This window comes from Lissotriton vulgaris, chromosome 7, assembly GCF_964263255.1.
Source record: "Lissotriton vulgaris chromosome 7, aLisVul1.2, whole genome shotgun sequence".
Lineage (NCBI taxonomy): Eukaryota > Metazoa > Chordata > Amphibia > Caudata > Salamandridae > Lissotriton > Lissotriton vulgaris.
The window spans coordinates 1,611,283,968-1,611,302,687 of NC_141695.1; the positions used below are offsets into that span (position 1 = coordinate 1,611,283,968).

At 48.0% G+C, this 18,720-nt stretch overlaps 1 protein-coding gene across 2 annotated transcripts in view; it reads right to left on the bottom strand.

The window, feature by feature from the left end:
* Window positions 1-18,720, bottom strand: part of ZNF335 (zinc finger protein 335) — a 256,077-nt gene that overhangs the window by 126,139 nt on the left and 111,218 nt on the right. For both annotated transcript variants that reach the window (XM_086932542.1, XM_086932540.1), the window contains exon 12: window positions 117-233. In XM_086932542.1, the coding sequence (XP_086788668.1) occupies window positions 117-233 (117 nt within the window). The remainder of the gene's footprint in view (window positions 1-116; window positions 234-18,720) is intronic.

Below are 18,720 nucleotides of genomic sequence, written 5' to 3' on the forward strand. Positions count from 1 at the left end.
AACACGTAATACACCTTAGCTGCTGAAGCAACAGACACATTACATTACCCATACCCAGAGCTGGTTCTTCTCCCTTGAACAACATTCTTGAAACACTAAGCTATCAAAGTACCCACCTTATCACACATATGTGGTTTTTCTGTACTGTGAGTCTTCAGGTGCTGTGTCAGTCTCTTTTGCATTGGGTAGACTCGATTACAGACGGGACATGGGAAGGAGTTCAGCTTTGGTGGCTAGTCAAGAATCAAAAGTAATAGAGTGTCAATCAAAAACATGTAATATCAACTCCTCAATCAAAGATTAATAATCATTGTACTAAAATTTGCAAATCCATTTTACACTGCTGCTATATATTTCAAGGTAATGAAACTTAGAAGCTCCATCTTCAAAATTCTCTGTTACTCAGAAAAAATAAGGCCCGAGTCAGCCTTTCTGGTATTCAAACTCATGATCTGCCACTCAGTATATGTGTCAGTGATGAGTGTCTCACTGACAGCATCCCGGTTTCCTGATGTTTATCTGTAGAGTTGTCAATGTTTTTATATCTTCTACAACACACACACACAGCAAGTCCATAAATGCATGAGTAAATGTAAATGTATTTTTATTGTTTAAGTTAATTAAAACCATAACAATTCCAATAAAATGAATCAGTCTGCAAATGAACATATACTGTACATATTAAAACCATTAATTACCATTAATGAAATTTACAGCTTTTGATGATACCGTATCAAGACCGTGTTGGCACAAGTATATATACCTATTACACTTACTGGTTGTCAGCTGCAGAAACCAGTTCCAATTGTATACAACAATAATTGAGCCATGTATCCAAAGTTTCATCTCTTTACTAAAGGACCATTTAAAATGCTAGGTCAAATCAATTTTTCATAGAAAAGTAAAAACTTTACCAATCTACAGTTACGTTGCGGGTCATGTGGATAAAAGACACTTTAATATAGCAGATCTGCAGGTGCGTATGCCCCTATCTTTAAAAGGATTTTTTAACAATAAAAGACGATTTAGTTTTAAAACTGGACATATACAGATCAGGTGAACAAAGTCCTGCTTTGGAGCACCACATAATGTACATGACGGCGGACCACTATATTTCCAGAGGGGTTGATCAGCATTAGTTGGTAGTGCCCCAAGGCGTATTGCTAGCAATTTCCTTTTTAAATGAACAGAATATGTTAAGTCCAAATAAGCCGCTGGTTGTAAAATTGTATAGGATTGAAGTACCATCCAGGCATGGGAGCGCTTACTGAATATAAATATGTCCTCCGTTAACTAGTATCTTTTTGCTGCTTTATTATTCGTCGAAATGTTGTGAATGGTAAATTCAAGTTCCATAAGTCCGACACCTTTGTTACCTTTATTGATAGCTGCAAATATTTATGATAAGCTGCTCGTGGATTACTCTCTTGAGCTTCTCAAATGGCGCTATTAAGCGGATTCTGGTAGCTTGACCAAATTTTATACCACAGTTTTATTGTCGCATACATTCTTGCTAGACCTTGCTGCAGTAAGCCAAACTCTAGGCGAATCTGCTCAGGGGAAGAATTTCTCGGTAGAGCAAATACTGTTCTATATGCCTTAATTTGATTCTCTGAGGAACTGCTACTTCCTTGCCATGTTGAACTTCAGTAGCATAGGCTAAAATCGACAAGAGCTTTGCTTTAACAACAGCCAGTAATGGTTTGAGAGATGGACCGCTTAAGCTCTTCGATATAGAGCAAAAAGCATATATCAATCCATTTCCTTTCTTCATTAAACAATCATTATGTGTTTTAAAGTTAAATCTGCTATCAATACTTAGGCCAAGGTATTTATAATTTGTGACTCCCTCCAACAGTAGCATAGGCTAAAATCGACAAGAGCTTTGCTTTAACAACAGCCAGTAATGGTTTGAAAGATGGACCGCGTAAGCTCTTCGATATAGAGCAAAAAGCATATATCAATCCATTTCCTTTCTTCATTAAACAATCATTATGTGTTTTAAAGTTAAATCTGCTATCAATACTTAGGCCAAGGTATTTATAATTTGTGACTCCCTCCAACAGTAGCATAGGCTAAAATCGACAAGAGCTTTGCTTTAACAACAGCCAGTAATGGTTTGAAAGATGGACCGCTTAAGCTCTTCGATATAGAGCAAAAAGCATATATCAATCCATTTCCTTTCTTCATTAAACAATCATTATGTGTTTTAAAGTTAAATCTGCTATCAATACTTAGGCCAAGGTATTTATAATTTGTGACTCCCTCCAAATTCACTTTGCCTAGTTTGAATTGTTGTCGTGCCTGACGGCATGAGTAGAAAGGGAGGCATTTTCTTTGAGAGGATCTTGCTCTTTTATTTTGATTTTATTTATTTTGAAGGTCTTATATAGCACGAACAAGATTATTAAAGTGCTTTACATTAGGTCAAGCTAATTATAAACAAGCATTGGAAATGCAATAGGTCTCGCATTAGGAAAGTTTGAGCAATTGGTATTGTAAATGACACTTTTTTTATTTAGGTGTTGGTTTTGAAAATAGCAAAAGTAATAGCTTTGTCAGTTACAATGTCAATAGTTTTAACTTTCGCAAATGTGACACCTATAGCATTTGTAATGCAATGTGTGTTGTCTTTACGTGACTTAGATGTATTGATATTGCAAATAACAATGGCTTTTAATTTTGTAAATAATTAATACTTAAATAAAATTTATTGTAATTTATAAATGGCAATAGCTTAAACGTTTGTAATTTAATTTTGTGAAGATTATGTTCAGTGTATTTTATTGTGACGAAAATCCAAGAACATTGCATTTGCACCTGGTGGTGGATGTGGTGGTGGATGTGGTGGTGGTGGTGGATGTGGTGGTGGTGGAAGTGGTGGTGGATGTGGTGGTGGTGGTGGATGTGGTGGTGGTGGTGGATGTGGTGGTGGTGGTGGATGTGGTGGTGGTGGTGGTGGATGTGGTGGTGGTGGTGGTGGTGGATGTGGTGGTGGTGGTGGTGGTGGATGTGGCGGTGGATTTCATGGTGGATGTGATGGTGGATGTGGTGGTGGATGTGGTGGTGGATGTGGTGGTGGATGTGGTGGTGGATGTGGTGGTGGATGTGATGGTGGATGTGGTGGTGATGGTGGATGTGGTGGTGATGGTGGATGTGGTGGTGGATGTGGTGGTGGATGCGGTGGTGGATGCGGTGGTGGATGCGGTGGTGGATGCGGTGGATGGGGTGGTGGTTGTAGTGGATGTGGTGGTGGATGAAGTGGCGGTGGGTGTGGTAGTGGTGGTGCATGTGGTGGTGGTGGTGCATGCGGTGGGGGTGGATGCGGTGGTGGTGGATGTGGTGGTGGTGGTGGATGTGGTGGTGGTGGATGTGGTGGATGTGGTGGATGTGGTGGTGGTGGATGTGGCGGTGGATGTCACGGTGGATGTGAAGGTGGATGTCGTGGTGGATGTGGAGGTGATGGTGGAGATGATGGTGGATGTGGTGGACAGTGCACACAGTCAGAGCAGCGTGCACCAAAAACAAACACAGCCCATACACAACCGAAACAGCATGTATCAAATGCAGAGACAGTTCACACAGAACATGAGCACCGTGCACCTAAAGAACACACAGCCTATGCACAACTGAAGCAGCATGCATTAATAGTTCCGACAGTACACATAACACGAGCAGTGTGCATCAAAGTACACAGGGATTAAGCAGCATGCAGCCAAACCAGCATTTCCTAAACAGTGGGTTGTGTGACCCACAGGTGGATCGTGCGCCAGTTTAGTCGAGTTGAAAAAGTCCCAGCATATGCAAGCAATTAGATTTTCGATATTGCTATTTAATAATAAATGTAGCAGTATTAGAAAAAATGACATGGGGGGGGGGGCACACCACATGTCCATTAAACCTAGGTGAGTCGCAATGGTTGTCATTCTAAAATTTAGGACGCTCTAACCTAAAGAACACACAGCTTATGAAAAACTGCTTTTGCTGCACCCTGTTTCAGAGCTAGTACACCGCTAAAGCAGCATGCACAAATGCACACAGGGATAAATAAGCATACACCTAAACACTACACAGCCAATACAAAACTAGAGCAAATCAAATGCAAAGACGGTAAAGACAGAGCCAGGTCAGCGTGCACCTAAAGAACACACAGCCCACACAAAATCAATACAGCGTACATCAAATGCAAATACTGCACACAGCCAGAGCAGTGTGCACCTAAAGAACACACAGCCCATACAAAACAAAACCAGCGTGCATCAAATGCAAAGACGAGGCACTAAGCCAGTGCAGTGTGCACATAAAGAACACACAGCCCATACAAAACCAAACCAGCGTGCATCAAATGCAAAGACTACACACAGAGCAGTACGCAACTGAAAAACACAAGGAAAAAGGCGAATGCACCGAAAGAACACAGCCTCTGCACAACTGAAACAGTTTGCAACATACAGCGCAACATGAGCCAGACCTGAGTGCAGAGAACACAAAGAGGCGTACACACCCGATTCCTGGGGCGGTCAGACATTGTGCGCGACGTACAGCTATAATGATCGTTGCACCCTGGCATGCTGCCCGTGACGTGTTCAGACCAAACCTACTGAAGCCTCAACAGGGCTGTACGAAAAGAAGTGCACCCAACATGTCAAAGAGGTGAATTCACGGCTGGAGACATTCCATATGTCTGAGCTGGCAATAGATGATAGTGCACCTATAGTGCAGTGTGCACGCCCCTCACAGACCTGTCCTGATGTGCCCACAGCCCACACAGGAGCGTGTGAGAGAGAGGGATGAGATGAACAGTCAAGACTACAAAAACCACTGGGGTGGAAATAAGCAGATTGTGTGAGAGTAGGTGACCAATGGGCGGAGGGAAGAGAGAGAAGGGGAGGGTTGAGGAGAAATGCGACACAGCGGGCAGGGGAGGGGGCGGAGCGGGTAAAAAAATAAATAAACAAGACAGAGGGAAGAGAGAGAAGGGGAGGGGGGAGGAGAAATGCGACACGGCGGGCAGGGGAGGGGGCGGAGCGGGGAGAGGGAACAGACGGCGATTTGGTGATGTGCACGCGCATTTTAGGTCAATGCGCTTGCGCATTGACCTAAAAGCCACGGGCACAGCACAAAATCGCCGGGTTAGTTTAACTCTGGTTAAAGCCCTATATGCTCGCAAGCTCGATGCGCATGCGCATCGAATAGCGAGACCTAAAAAGGATAATTGAAAGTAGCTCACATATACAAAAGAGTTTGTGCAAAGGGAGGCACATTAGGTCAAGCTAATTATACAAACGGCTAAATGAGAGTAGATCACATATACAAACAATTTGTGCAAAGAGAAGAATAGCGTGCAAAAAGCAAAACATATCTATTGAATCAAGTAGTGGTCAGGTAAAGTGACAAGAATGTCTGGATGGACCCTTGTAGAAGCAGGAATACTAGAAAGGGTACGATTGATCTCTGATTTTCTGTAGTCTATGATCAGGTGAATTTTGCCATGAATATCGCTTTTACTTCCTTTTTGAAAGATGCGGTAGAGGCATTCAGTCTGGTTTCAGGGGAAAGTGTATTCCATATCCTGGGCGCCATCCCAGAGAAGGTTCGTTTGTATGTTTTCTTCCTGTTGAACCTTTGCGGTTTCAGTAGCACATTTTCTGCACTTCTTGAGGATCTTGTCCCACCAGAGATCGTCAACTTCTGTGTGAGGTAGCTGGGTGTCTTGTGATGTATAGCCTTATGCGTCATGCACGCTATTTTTAGGTGAATTTTGGCTTCAAGTGGTAACCAATTCAAGGCTTTTAGGTCTGGGGAAATATGGGCACTTCTTTTCGAGCCAGTGACAAGTCTTGCTGCAGCATTTATTGAGGCTCTTAGGGGTGCTGTTGTAGACACTACCGTACTCTACCCCAGGGATAAATAGGGTTATCTGTATGTCATATTGCTCAAAAAGCACTTCAACACCTCACCAGAGGTAACAAGCGCTATATAAATACCAACCTTTTTACCTCTTCTTCTCCTTCGCTATCCTTCTTGATGCAAATACCTGACTAACATATCCACCACTCAAATTATTTCATATTTCACTATACTGATTTACCACTAACACTATGGGTTCCAGAATATTGTGCTACTCGCTGAAAAAGCACTTCAACACAGCAAGTGCTAAATAAACGCAAACCTTTTTTCCTCTTCTATCCCTCCACTATCCTTCTTAAAGCAAATAACTGACTAACATATACACCACTCAAGTACCTTTCATATTTCACTATACTAATTCACCACTAATCCTTTATGGAATCCGAAGTAGCGTGCTACTCACCGAAAAAGCACTTTGCCGTCTCGTCAGGGGTCGTAAGCGCTATATAAATGCAGTTACAATACAATATAATATTAACAAGTTTGTTAACCAATCCAGTCATGCCCTTGAATCCATAAACTTAGTACTCTATGTCAAGCTTTCTAGCAACACATCACAATATAGTTCCAAAAAACAATTAGCATGAAGTCTCTCTTCAATTTCTGCACTACGTCACTTGACCACAAACCACAATACGTCTTAGCATTAGGACAAGCAACATCTTTATATCAAATGGCAGATCTTCATTCATATCAGGACAAAATAAATTTGCTTTAAAAACCTCTGCATTGTCTCTCTTGTGATGGAACCATGAAACGTCACCCAAAATCCTACTAAATCTTCATCCTTTTGTGGCAAAATTGCTAGAATTTGCAACTAAGTAAATTCCGAAGCACATTAAACTACAATGAATACTCAACCATCTACAATGTTTATCTTTATTTCATTTTGTCACCGAGTTATTTAAAAATGCAGTTCTCTTATACCATCATGATCATATAAGTAGTTAATATCAACGTTTGAAAAAAGTAATCTAGGATGGCTTAAGTAGGTGTAAAATACAGCTGCCTGCCTGCTCCTGAGCGATCGTTAAAATTTGCTCTTATGTCAACCATTTGAATTTTTGCGACAAGCCACTGCTACCAGCAGGGTCCTACATACTCTTGATGTCAAAACATTTTCATCTCAAGCACGATCAGCAACTTCATCTTTCAAATAATTTGCAAGGACCCATGACCTATGATCATGATAAAATGAGGCATAGCCTTCTCATTAGAATCTGCATCTCTGAAATTGCCTTTCACCCAAGACCATGGAAAATAGCAATATAATTAAGAAAACTATAAAAACTGGATCTTAATGCAGTCACCCATTTTGTAAGGAAATGCCTCTTTTTGCATGATCATCCCCAAGGTTTTGGACTGATGCTGTGGGTTTTTCGACTCTGAGTTCGCACTGAGGACTGCTAACCAGACTTCACTGCCTGTGCTCTGACCCTGGAAAGTTTGATTGGCATATACCCAGTTGGCATATGTTAATGTACTTATAAGTCCCTTGTATATGATACCCAGGGCCTGTAAGTTAAAGTGTCCCTCAGCGGCTGCAGCACTTATTGTGCCACCCTGAGTGTGCCAAAAAGAAATGCCTCGCAGCTTGCCACTGCAGACTGGTAGATCAGTTCTAAATGCTAAGTCAACTTTGACATTTAAACTGATGACGAACTCCCGACCTACCGTTTTAATATGTATGTCACTCAAAAGGTAGACCTATCAAGTCATAAGGTAGGGTGCTGCATATTAAATCGTAGGACATGTATTTTCAGAAGTCCTAATAGTAAAAACTCAAAATTGTCATTTTTAGTGTGGAACCTCTAGTAGCCCCTTTGGCAAGTACAGGGTTACATGCGAACAACTCAGCTGTGTTAACTACAGAATGGGACTAATAAAGTATGTACTTCAAGGTATCAAAATAAAGGTTACATTAAAACAAACTTGATGCACAAGTCGAATTAAATGTAATTATTGAGTAAAAGACTAGTTTAAAAAGCTACAACTCTGTTGCCCAAGTTTTCCAGTATTTTCCAGCATTTGCAAATACAAGCTATAAAACGGCCATCTGCCCTCTTGGGTAGAAGTGTGAATGACTCACAGGAAAGGAAACATTAGAAGCCTACCGTTGGAAGAGGTGTCACCTCTCCCTGGCAGGAAGCCACACAGAGTGTGAGCCCAAAAAACAGGCTCAATGGGGAAGAGTAAATGACACACACACAACAGGGGCTTATGTTTGGCTCTGGTAGACTGGTTGGTGTCGGGGACAAAGAGAGGAAAACTGTACCAAATCGGTTTTCCCTTGGGCATTTACCCCTCAGTTTGCCACACCTTTAGGGTGGGCTACCATGCTCCACACACTGAGACAGGGGTTCTGCCATTTTGGAAAAGTCCAGAATATTCTAGGATAGCTAGGTGTCACACACTGCAGGAAATAGTCATCAGGCGGACAAAGACCTAGCAGCCCATTGACTAGTAACCACTGCAACCCGAGGGCACTTTCTGGGAATAAATATGGCACCCATGAAACCCAGACCTCAGATCATGTCTGAACAGGAGAGATGACTGAAGAAAGACTGCTCTGCTGTTCCCTGGACCTGGCAGAGGGAGGCTGCACCAAAGACTGGACTGCACCTGCTTCTCCTGGGCTACCAAAGAGAGGATTGTGCCTATGGTGCCCTGCTTGGAGAAAGGTCGAACCCCTGAGCCCCAAAGAACAGATGAACTCCAAGAGTAGGTTGGCTGACTTCCTGTTACAGTTCCAGGGCCACTAAAGCTGAAGAAGCCAACATTGGCTAGTCAGTAGCCACAATTGCTTGATCGTCATTGACTGCCAACATGCAGCCCGGGAGACCGAGTCCCAACACTCAAAAGTTGCACTGAGTCTGCTGGACCCGGGAGAGATGGTGGAGTGCAGGTTGGTCACCCAAGGAGGACACTAGCCTCCACCAAAGGGAACCGCTCGTTTCCTTCTGACCGAAGACCAGTAGTACAGTGGCAACTGGACATTTGCTGAACCACACCAGGATTTCAAGGGAAGCTGGCCTTGTGACCAAAGTCACTCTAAAAAGAACGTGGACAGAGGAATAGAGGAATAACCCAAGGAAACCCCCACGTCAACTGCACAGCACCCTCAGCATTTCCAGCATTCTGTACCCCTTGCATCAGGACCATCATAATGATTCTTTATTCAATTAAAATAAATAACCATTAAAGATACTTTAGGTTTAAAGTATTTTATTCATCATGACATACCAGGACAAACATACATTATCATGGAGCAACCTGTAGGACGGGCAGAGCCTCATTCCCGGTGAAGAGCTATCAGGTGCAGGTTGTATGTGCTAATCTAACACAGCAGCAGAAGGTATGCATTGTCACAGCATGAGATGACATTCCCATTGCGAACACCCCCCCAAAACCCCAACTTCCAAACTCCCCTAACCCAACTCCCCCCCCCCCCCCCCCCCACCCTTCGTCCAGTGCACAGGCCCTATCCAAAGCGTACACCAAAGCCACCTCTTACGGGGGAAGTGAGTCTCCTATCAATTCACGGAGCTGGCGCTGCTGGGCTCGTGAGTCGCATGAGGCGGAGGTATTTGGGACAGGTAAGTTCCCTAAATTCTGTGAGCAGTAAGGAATGAAATGGTTGCTAGAGTTCATTAAATTGCGCTATATCCCCTGTCACTGTGAGCGGATATTTCTCCATACCCAACACGTGCCACAATCTATGTAGCCAGCCCGTGATGGAGGGTGTCGTGGTGGTGCGCCAGTGTATCAGGAAGTTTTGGACTGCTGAACCTAGTGCGATGGCTATCTGCCTACCCCTACGGGATCTGAGGGGGTACATCAGTCCATTCGGGAGCCCCAGCAGGGTGTAAGCAGGGAAGCGTGGTAGCTCAATGCCAAAATGAGAATCAATTTCGTCCAGCACTTCCTTCCAATAAGTGTCCAGGAGAGGGCAATCCCATAGAATGTGTGTAAGTGTACCCCGGTGCCCGCACCCTCGCCAACATGTGTCCTCCTTACTACGGTCAAATTCGTGAACCCGCTCAGGTGTGTAGTACCAATAGGTGGAAACCTTAGTCAATGTGTCAGTAAGGCCCATGTGGTACGCCGAATGCCTCGCTCTATAGGATATGTGCTCCCATTCTTTAGGGCTTAATGTCCTTCCTAACTCCCGCTCCCAGCGTTCTCTCCCCGGATTGTAGAGGTGCGTTGAAGGCTGTTGTAGTAACCTATAGAGATCCGTGATCAATTTCGAATCCAACGTACGCGACAGTAGCCATTTTTCGTATGGTGAGAAGTGCCTATCGGCCGTCTCTCTCACCTGTGGTTGAAGAGCCCAGTGGCGAGCTTGCATATAACGGTGCCTCTCGGTCTCTGGGAGTGAAAATTCCTGGCGAAACTGCGGGAAGGGGCCAACCCCTTCTGGGCCATACATGTGACACAGAGCTCTACACCCCGCCTGCCTCCAGTGTGTGAACGCCCCCTTTTCCATTACTGGGGTAAAGTCCGGGTTGTCCACTAACGGTGTGAGTGGCGACGGGAATGAGGTGAGGTTATACGTGATGCAAGTGGCGTCCCAGACCCTCAGAGGCACTCTAGTAACAAAGGAGGCGTACAAATTTTTAGGCCGGTGAGTCCGGCGCAGAAACGGGATTTCCTGTAAAGGTCTACCTGCCACCGCCTGATCCGTGAAGAGCCAGTGCTTATCAGACTCCCACCTACTCCATTCCACGAGATACCGCAACTGCGCTGCTTGGAAATACTTACGGAAGTCAGGTATTCCCAAACCTCCCGCCTCAGGGGCCAGCAGTGAGGGGCTTTTTCCCCTGCCAAATAAAGCGCCAAACATCCGACTGCAGTTGCGGGATCCACCCGACCGGCGGCTGGAGCGGCAGGGCCCGGAACAAGTAAAGAACCTGAGGTAGGACCGTCATTTTGATGGCGGCTTTCCTGCTCAACCAGGAGAAGGTGCTGCGGTTCCATCGACCTAGTTCCCCCCTGATCTTCGCACCCAGGGCCGTGTAGTTGGCCGGAACCACAGCCGGTAAAGTGGGAGCTATCTGGTTCCCCAGGTAGGGTACCGCCTCTGACGACCAAAGCATGGGGAATTGGTTCTGTAGGTAAGTCCTAGTGGCCGGCTCAAGGGAGATATATAGAGCCACTGACTTTCCCATGTTCATTTTAAACCCCGCAACCGCGCCAAAGGAAGCCAGCTCCTCGATGCAGGCCGGCAGGGCTGTCCGGGGCTCGTTCAACGAGAGGATGACATCGTCAGCATAGAGGCTGATAGCGTGTGTGAAGCCTCCCATCCGCACCCCCGTCACTGCCGGATTGTCGCGGACCAGCTGGGCGAACGGCTCCATGTAAAGGGCAAAGAGCAAGGGCGAAAGCGGACATCCCTGCCTAGTGCCCCTTTCGATGTTAAAGTCCCTAGAGTTGTACCCGTTCACGCGAACCACAGCCGTCGGCCGCCTGTAGCAGTTGAGGATCATGGAGCGGAACTTTTCCCCTAGTAGTGTGGCTCACTGGTTAGAGGCGGCAGACCCGAGAGCAGAGGACGGCCCGGGACCAGGGTTCGATTCCCGGCGCGGCAGGTTTCTGGACCAGGGTCAGCGGACTCGATAATTCTCTCGCCTCGGTGCCCACTCTGATCAGCGATCACATTCGGCAACTCTGGGCATTAGCTTGCCTCATCTTCACTAACGGCCCCACCAGACCGCCGGGGATGCCTGGTCTCACCCTGGAGATACCCATTAAGGGACCATCTCTCAGGGAAGCCAGGAAGGGTTTCGCAGCGGTCGAAGCGCCTTGGGACCCTTCGGGTAAGTAGTGCGCTATATAAATGCCTATACATTTACATTTACATTTACTATGCCCACCTTCACCAGAACTCGTTCCAGGTAAGGCCAGTGCACCCGGTCGAACACCTTCTTCGCGTCCACCGCCAGCATCATTCTTTCCCCCGGAATCCAGGAGGCTTTCTCTAGCAGGTGGATGATCCGTTTCGTGTTGTCAAAAGTCTGCCTCCTCGGGACAAACCCAGCCTGATCAGGATCAATAAGACTGGGTAAGTGAGGGGCTAGTCGACCGGCCAAGATCCCCGTGTATAGTTTTAAATCTACATTCAGAAGAGATATCGGTCTGTAAGACCCACAGTGCTTCGGGTCCTTCCCTGGTTTAGGGATAACTGTAATGGAAGCCCGTAGAAGATCAGGCGGAATGGCCCCCAGTTCCGCAAACGAGTTAAAAAGACGAGTAAGGATAGGGGCCAGTGACGTGCAAAACGTTTTATAAAAGAGCGTGGTGTAACCATCCGGGCCCAGCGCCTTGCCATGTTTAAGCCTGGCGATGGCAGAAATCACCTCTTCTATCCTGATATCCCGATTTAAGTGCTCTGCCTGCAGAGGGTCCAGGGAGGGCAAGGTGACCGAATCCAAATAGGAGGCCATGGCCGCCTCATCCGGCGGCTCACTAGTGTAGAGATCCGCGTAAAACCTACGAAATACGGCCGAGATACGAGCGTCTTCCGTCTCCGCCGTCCCCGCAGGGTCAGAGATCTCCCTCACCAGCTGACTCTGGCGCGCCACTCGGAGCCTGTTGGCCATGAACTTGCCACAACGGTCCCCCCCCTGTATAGAAGGTATGGCGCAGCCGGAGTGCCGCGTACTCCACTCTGTCCAAATCGAGGGCTGCCAGAAGCTTTCTCGCTTCCTTGAGATGCCGCCAAATTCTGGGGGCTCCTGTCCTGCGATGTATCTGTTCAAGCTTGCGAACCCTATCGGTAAGTTCTTCCCTCTTGGCCCGTCGCTCTTAGTTTTCGGCAGCGGGGATCGCCAAAAATTCCCCCCTGAGAACTGCTTTCAAGGCCGCCCACTGTGTGGCCCGGGTGGTGTCAGAGTTGTCGTTGTGTGTCAGATATTCCTGGATCGCGTCCTCGATGCGGTCCACCACCACCTTCCTTACAGCAGGTGGAGAACTCCCCGACCTGCGGGGAGCGCTGCGCCGATCTGTCCGTAGCAGAGTCGAAAACCATATTAAAATCTCCCCCGAGAATAATATGTCTATCTGGCGAGGCAGTAACATCCTCAACCGCCGATTGCAGGAAACGTTCCTGCCGCTCATTAGGGCTATACAGGGACCCGATCGTGAAAGTAAGCCCCCCAATCCTGAACCGGTGTGCTAACAGTCTGCCTTTCTGTTCAGTGAACTTGTGAGAATTTCCCCCTTAAAGTGTCTGGCCACCAGAATCGCCACCCCTGCTGTCTTAGTGGTGCAAAAAGAGAAGAATTGTGAGGGGAACTTATGTGAGCGCAGTCTATGTGTGTCCTGCGGCAGCAGGTGCGTTTCCTGAAGGAGACATATGTCCGCATGAGTATTCTCCAAGAGGGAAAGCACTGCCCGCCGCCTGACAGGATTATTCAAACCCCTGACATTCAGGGTCACAACCTTAAAAGTGCAAGGAGGCATCGAGAAAGATGTGGATGAAGGCGTGAAGTCCCCGTTCAGATAAGGCGGAATGTATGAGCGCCCATAACAGTATCAGAGGCAGCAAGACAAAGAAGAAACTGTAGGTGTTCACTCAGCTTCCCCGTCCTGGCAAACTAAGATGTGTGAATGTCTCCAGAATATCTAGTAGCCGCACAGTGCACTTGCCAACCTTCCCCCCCCCCCCCCCCCCCTCCCTCCCTGCAAGCACGTAGCGTCCCCGTCTGGGCAAACCAAGGTGAATGAATGCTGCCAAAGCAGCAAGTACCTGCATGGTGCACTGGACGACCCACCCCCCTCACCCAACTCCCGGATCCCCCCCTGAACTCCCAATCCCCAACTTCCCCACCCACCCACCCCAGTCCCAATTCGTAGCCACCCCCACCACCCCCTCCCTCCCCAACCCAACTCCCCAATTGTCCCTGTAACTCCATTGTCCAAGTCCGGTCCTCTTCAGAAGACAAGTCTATGAAAGGTTATAGAAGTGGACGTCCAGCCACTGCACTCCCACCCGCCGCCCCCCTCCCCCGGGCCCCTAAACCTGCCATGTTGAAAAGCTGTGTCGATCTCCCCCTGGAGTTCTCTCAAGTAGCCAACATGAAAAAACACCGGCCAGCTGACCTCTGGCCGTCTCCGGCGCTGCTAAATCTGGCTGTGAGTGCAACCTCACTCGGGACCTTGTCTCCGGCCGCTTCTCTCAGCGCTCCCTCCATGCCAGCTCTAATAGTGGGCGAGTCCGGCCTAGCCGACGAGCGGTGATCAGGGACCCTCTGCTAGCCCTCCCTGGTAGCCCTCCTACGGCGCGGTGTGTGCGACTCTTCATCCGTCGCAGGGATCCCCAGCACCTCGCAAGTGTCCTGAAGGGACCGAAGTTGATGCAAGACCCCATTCCACCTAAATATGAGTCGGAAAAAGTGACCTCAGGAGTATTGCATCCCATGTGATGGCAAAAAGTCTGTAGCGATTTTGAATGTTCTTCGTTTTTGAAGTGTGATCGCCGACAGGTCCTGATAAGAGTGCCACCGGATGCCCTCGGAATTGCAATGTCTGCCATTTCCTTGCCTCTCGAAGGATTCGTTCCTTAAGCGGGTAGTCTGGTAGGAAGGCCAGTATATCAGGTGGGGGCGCTGAGGTCCGGCGTGCCATGCCCACTCTATGTGCCCTGTCTATTCGAATAGGGAAGTCCTCCGGCTCTCCCAGGACCTCCCTGAACAAGCTCTGCTGATATCCGGCCACATCCTCCCCCTCCTCTGTGGAAGGCACTCCCCGGCTCGGATGTTGTTCCGGCGGGATCGGTTCTCAAGGTCCTCATTGTGCGCTTGGAGGTCCAGTTGTTGTTCCTTTAGGCGCAGCACCTCCTGTTGCAGCTGTCCAATCTCTTAGTCCCTGGAATGCCCTGATCCTTCCATGGCGGCTACCCGTTCACCCAGGCTATCTACCTCTCTCCGCACCGAACCTCTCCGGCCACTACCTGTTTCAATGTCTGAAAATCATCCTTCAGGGAACTGAAAAGCGATTCTAGGAAGGATCTGGTCACCGGCGGTTCTCCGTCTCCTACTTCCACTGAGTATCGTGAGGGGCCTGGGGAGTGTTGCCCTTTGTCCTGCTTCATCGCACCCCTACTCATCATCTCCGGTAGTGTCTGTCCACCCTTCCGGTTCCCTCTATTGCTGGCCATAGCGGTTGCGGCACCTCCCAAGCGAACCCTGTCCGTTCTCTAGGTTCAGGTGGCAGCAAAAAACATTCAGGGGCGCTGCACACAGAAAGAGGCCACCCTTTCAAAACTCCGTCGCTCAATATGCGCAGCTGAGCACCGGTTCCAGTCACTGATCTCCGGTGCACGTCCCAGATGCAGTGGGTGTTCTCGTCCGCAGCCAGCGTCAGCAAGTCTGGCATAGTCAATCTCGTGGTTCCTGCGGGCCCCAGGCCGTTAGCGTCACCGCTATGGTTCCCAGGCGACCTAGTCTTTACTGCTACTCGGCAAATCCCCGCCTGCGTTCCCTGCGAAGCACCGACCTGACCAGAAGCCTCTGTCAGTCGTCTTCGCCGCTGCGTGGTACCTGTGTGCGCAATCACTGCTCAAGCCCCTCTTTGGGATCGCGCCGCTACCGTCCTTCCTCACGCGTTCCGGTCTCGCTCCGGCTACAGGCCACCTCAGCAGGCCCGCATCATGCGCCAATACCTACGATGATCTCGGCACCGGGTTCTCAGCCGCCGTCTCGGAGCTCCGCCTCCGCGGTTCAAGGTTCCCAAACGGGGCAGGTGCGTGGCCCCCACCAACGGCTGACTGAAAAGAGATAGGGGGGGTGGCCCACCTCCAGGCCGCGTCCCCGGCCTCGCGTAGCTTCCTGTGCCGGTGCCCTTTGTCCAAAACTCCGCTTCCGGGCACCAAGTGTCTGTACCTCTCCACTCAGTGCGGGGATCCACGATAGGAGGGGAGGGGGGGGGGACGGGACCACCGGTCACCCCTGGCGCCGATCGTCCGCAGAGGTTAGGGGGTCGTGCTGCGAGAGGCCCACTTCCGGTCACGACTCCGGACTTGCATAGCGATTCTACGCCGATTTGCGGCTTCAGGTCCCGGCTACGTGCCCCCAGCCGCCGCGGTTCCAGCCCGGACCCGTGCACTAATATGCCCAGTGTAGCGCAGAGCTTCTCCGGTGCGTCCTTCCACTCACCCCTTCCACTCGTGCCGGCCACTGGGGATTGGGGGGTATCGCGTAGCCACTGATCTGTTGTTAGGCCCGGTCCTCGGCCCGGCGCTGCGACTCCGCGCCGATCTTTCACTCACCGGACCGGCACCCGGTCCCGAGTGCGTCGCGCTCCCCTCCGGGTCACAATGAGGGTTGGGCCGGGACTGCTCGTCGCCACCCGGCGGTCCGTGTGTCTCCGAGGCCGCCTCTCTGCCGTTACTTTGTTCGCGTCTGCGGCCTCCTTCGCTGCCGACCGGCTCCCCACTCGGGCTCACTTCTAAGCCCTGTTACTGCAACCACCGGTCCACTCGGCACTGGAAGCCTCGCCACTTTGCGCCGACCTGTTTCTGGGGCTGATCCTCGTGCTGTCGGGGGGGAGATCAGCAGGGTTCAGCGGGTTAAGGGCCCAGGATTACAGGAGCTCTCGGACAGTGCGTCCTCTCAGCCCGCCATCTTGGCCACGCCCCCTAAAGATACTTTAAGTCAAATATAACATTCAATACAACACAACAATATTAAATATATTATACAAAAAAAGAAGAAACAAGCAGACCCTTAAATAAGCAAACATATGATAAAACAAATCTCAAACATGCAAATTAAGTTGATGGACAGCCATGGGGCGGGATGACAAATGAATCTTTCCAGCTTAAATTACTAACAATTATCATTAGAGGATAGAAATCGCTGATATTCCAGCAGTGCGAAGGACATGAGGGACTGAGAGACCCGTGGTCAAATTAAGGTCAGGTCTCTCGAAGCTTTACTGTGCTACTTAAAAAGATACCCTACATTCACACAGGTATGTGCATCCTGGAGCATTAAGAAATACAACATAGCAGGCGCCACTTGTTTAAAATTTAAATCTTTAAAATCAGTATTAAAATGTTTTCCTTGCCAAAACAGGAAAAATTAACAGCGGTCATCAGGACCATTCAACTGAAGTCTATGGTGGTTCGCCAATTGAGCTTGGAACTGGACTGGAGATTGCTTTGGTGAGAAGTACAATTCCTCACTGCCCCTTTGACTTGCTCTCTGTCAGAGTTGGTCGCCCAGAGCGGGCTCTAATGACCCAACACAACTTTACAAAAGTATTACAACGTTTCAAAAGTTTGCGCTAACCGCAGTTGTTGTGATTTGCTTATTAATCTATATCTCCGGAACCATCAGGTGGATTTTGTTCAATTTGGTGTCTAAAAATTAAATAAAAAAAGACCTATTTTTATAAATTGGAGTTAGATTTATTTTGTGTTGTGTGATTTTATTTGATTGGTTAGCACTTGTTCCATTGTTTAAGCCTGACTGCTCGAAGCCACAGCTACATAGGGTTGATCTAAGATTTTACAAATGAGCCGGATGGACCGAAGAAGGTATTGTGAGTGTATTACACAGTGATGTCCCACAACCACACACCATATAATACACCACTTTCCTCACACCCTTCACCCACAAACTGTCTCCAGGATCATAAATCTGCACTGCACACAGACAACAATTTGATAATTGCCACACAATGCAGTACAATACAATATTATTGTTTACATCCCAGTTTGGGGCAGCCACATATGAAACGGATAGAATGTGTTATATTTCAAGCCCATGAGGACAAAGCCATTCTGCAATACTAAATACACGTTTAGACTGCACAATACATATTAAATCATCATCATCGGCATTTGTAAAGCGCCTGGTTAGACCAACGGTGTGTCCCCGCGCTGAGCAGAAACTCAGAAATGACACGAGATAGGTAGAAGAGCCCTAGCTGTAATGTTTCACGGGCTATAGGTGGGAAAAAACTGATTTTCAGCCTTTTCCTAAAGGCAGCGTCACATGACTCTTTCCTCAAATCCATTGGTAATGAATTCCAATGTTTTGCTGCCAGGTATTTGAAATAGTAGCCTCCTAGCCTGGACTTCCTAAATCTGGGTACTATTACCAATGACTTTCCTTCAGATCTTAGGCTTCTATTGGGGGTGTAGGGTGTAATCATGTCTTGTAGATAACTTGGGCCTTTATTTGCAAGGATACGATGGCAGAAGCACATTACCTTGAACAAGAGCCTCTTGCCCACAGGCAACCAATGCAATTTGACCAGGGCCTTTGTGTTGGACGATCTTCTAGGTAGATTTAGCACTAGCGGGGCAGCAGCGTTTTGGACTGATTGCAGATTCATCAGCCTTTTTTTTGCTACACCTAGGTATAGAACATTGCCGTAGTCAATCTGAGCGGTGACCACTGCATATGTTTTTCTGGCTTGAACAAGTAGTAGGTCAATGACTTTCCATAGGGTTTTTAGCGTTCCGAAACATTTGCCTGTTATTTTTCGGATATTATTTAGATATGTCAGGTTGGGGTCAAGCCATACTCCAAGGTTCTTGACTTTTGTTTTAGGGGTTGGGAGCTAGCCAAGTGCTTCCGGCCACCAAGCTGATGCCCAGATAGAAGACACTCGTCTCATTACCATCACACTTACTGCCATTATGTTTTAAGCAGTGGTCTGCCATCCATGCTGTTACTTCCTCCAAACATTGGGAAAATTGATGTGCATTATGTTCTGGGTTTTGCGATAGTGTGATGATAAGCTGAATATCGTCAGCATAAGATACAATGGACACTTTGTGGCTTTCCACTATATTAG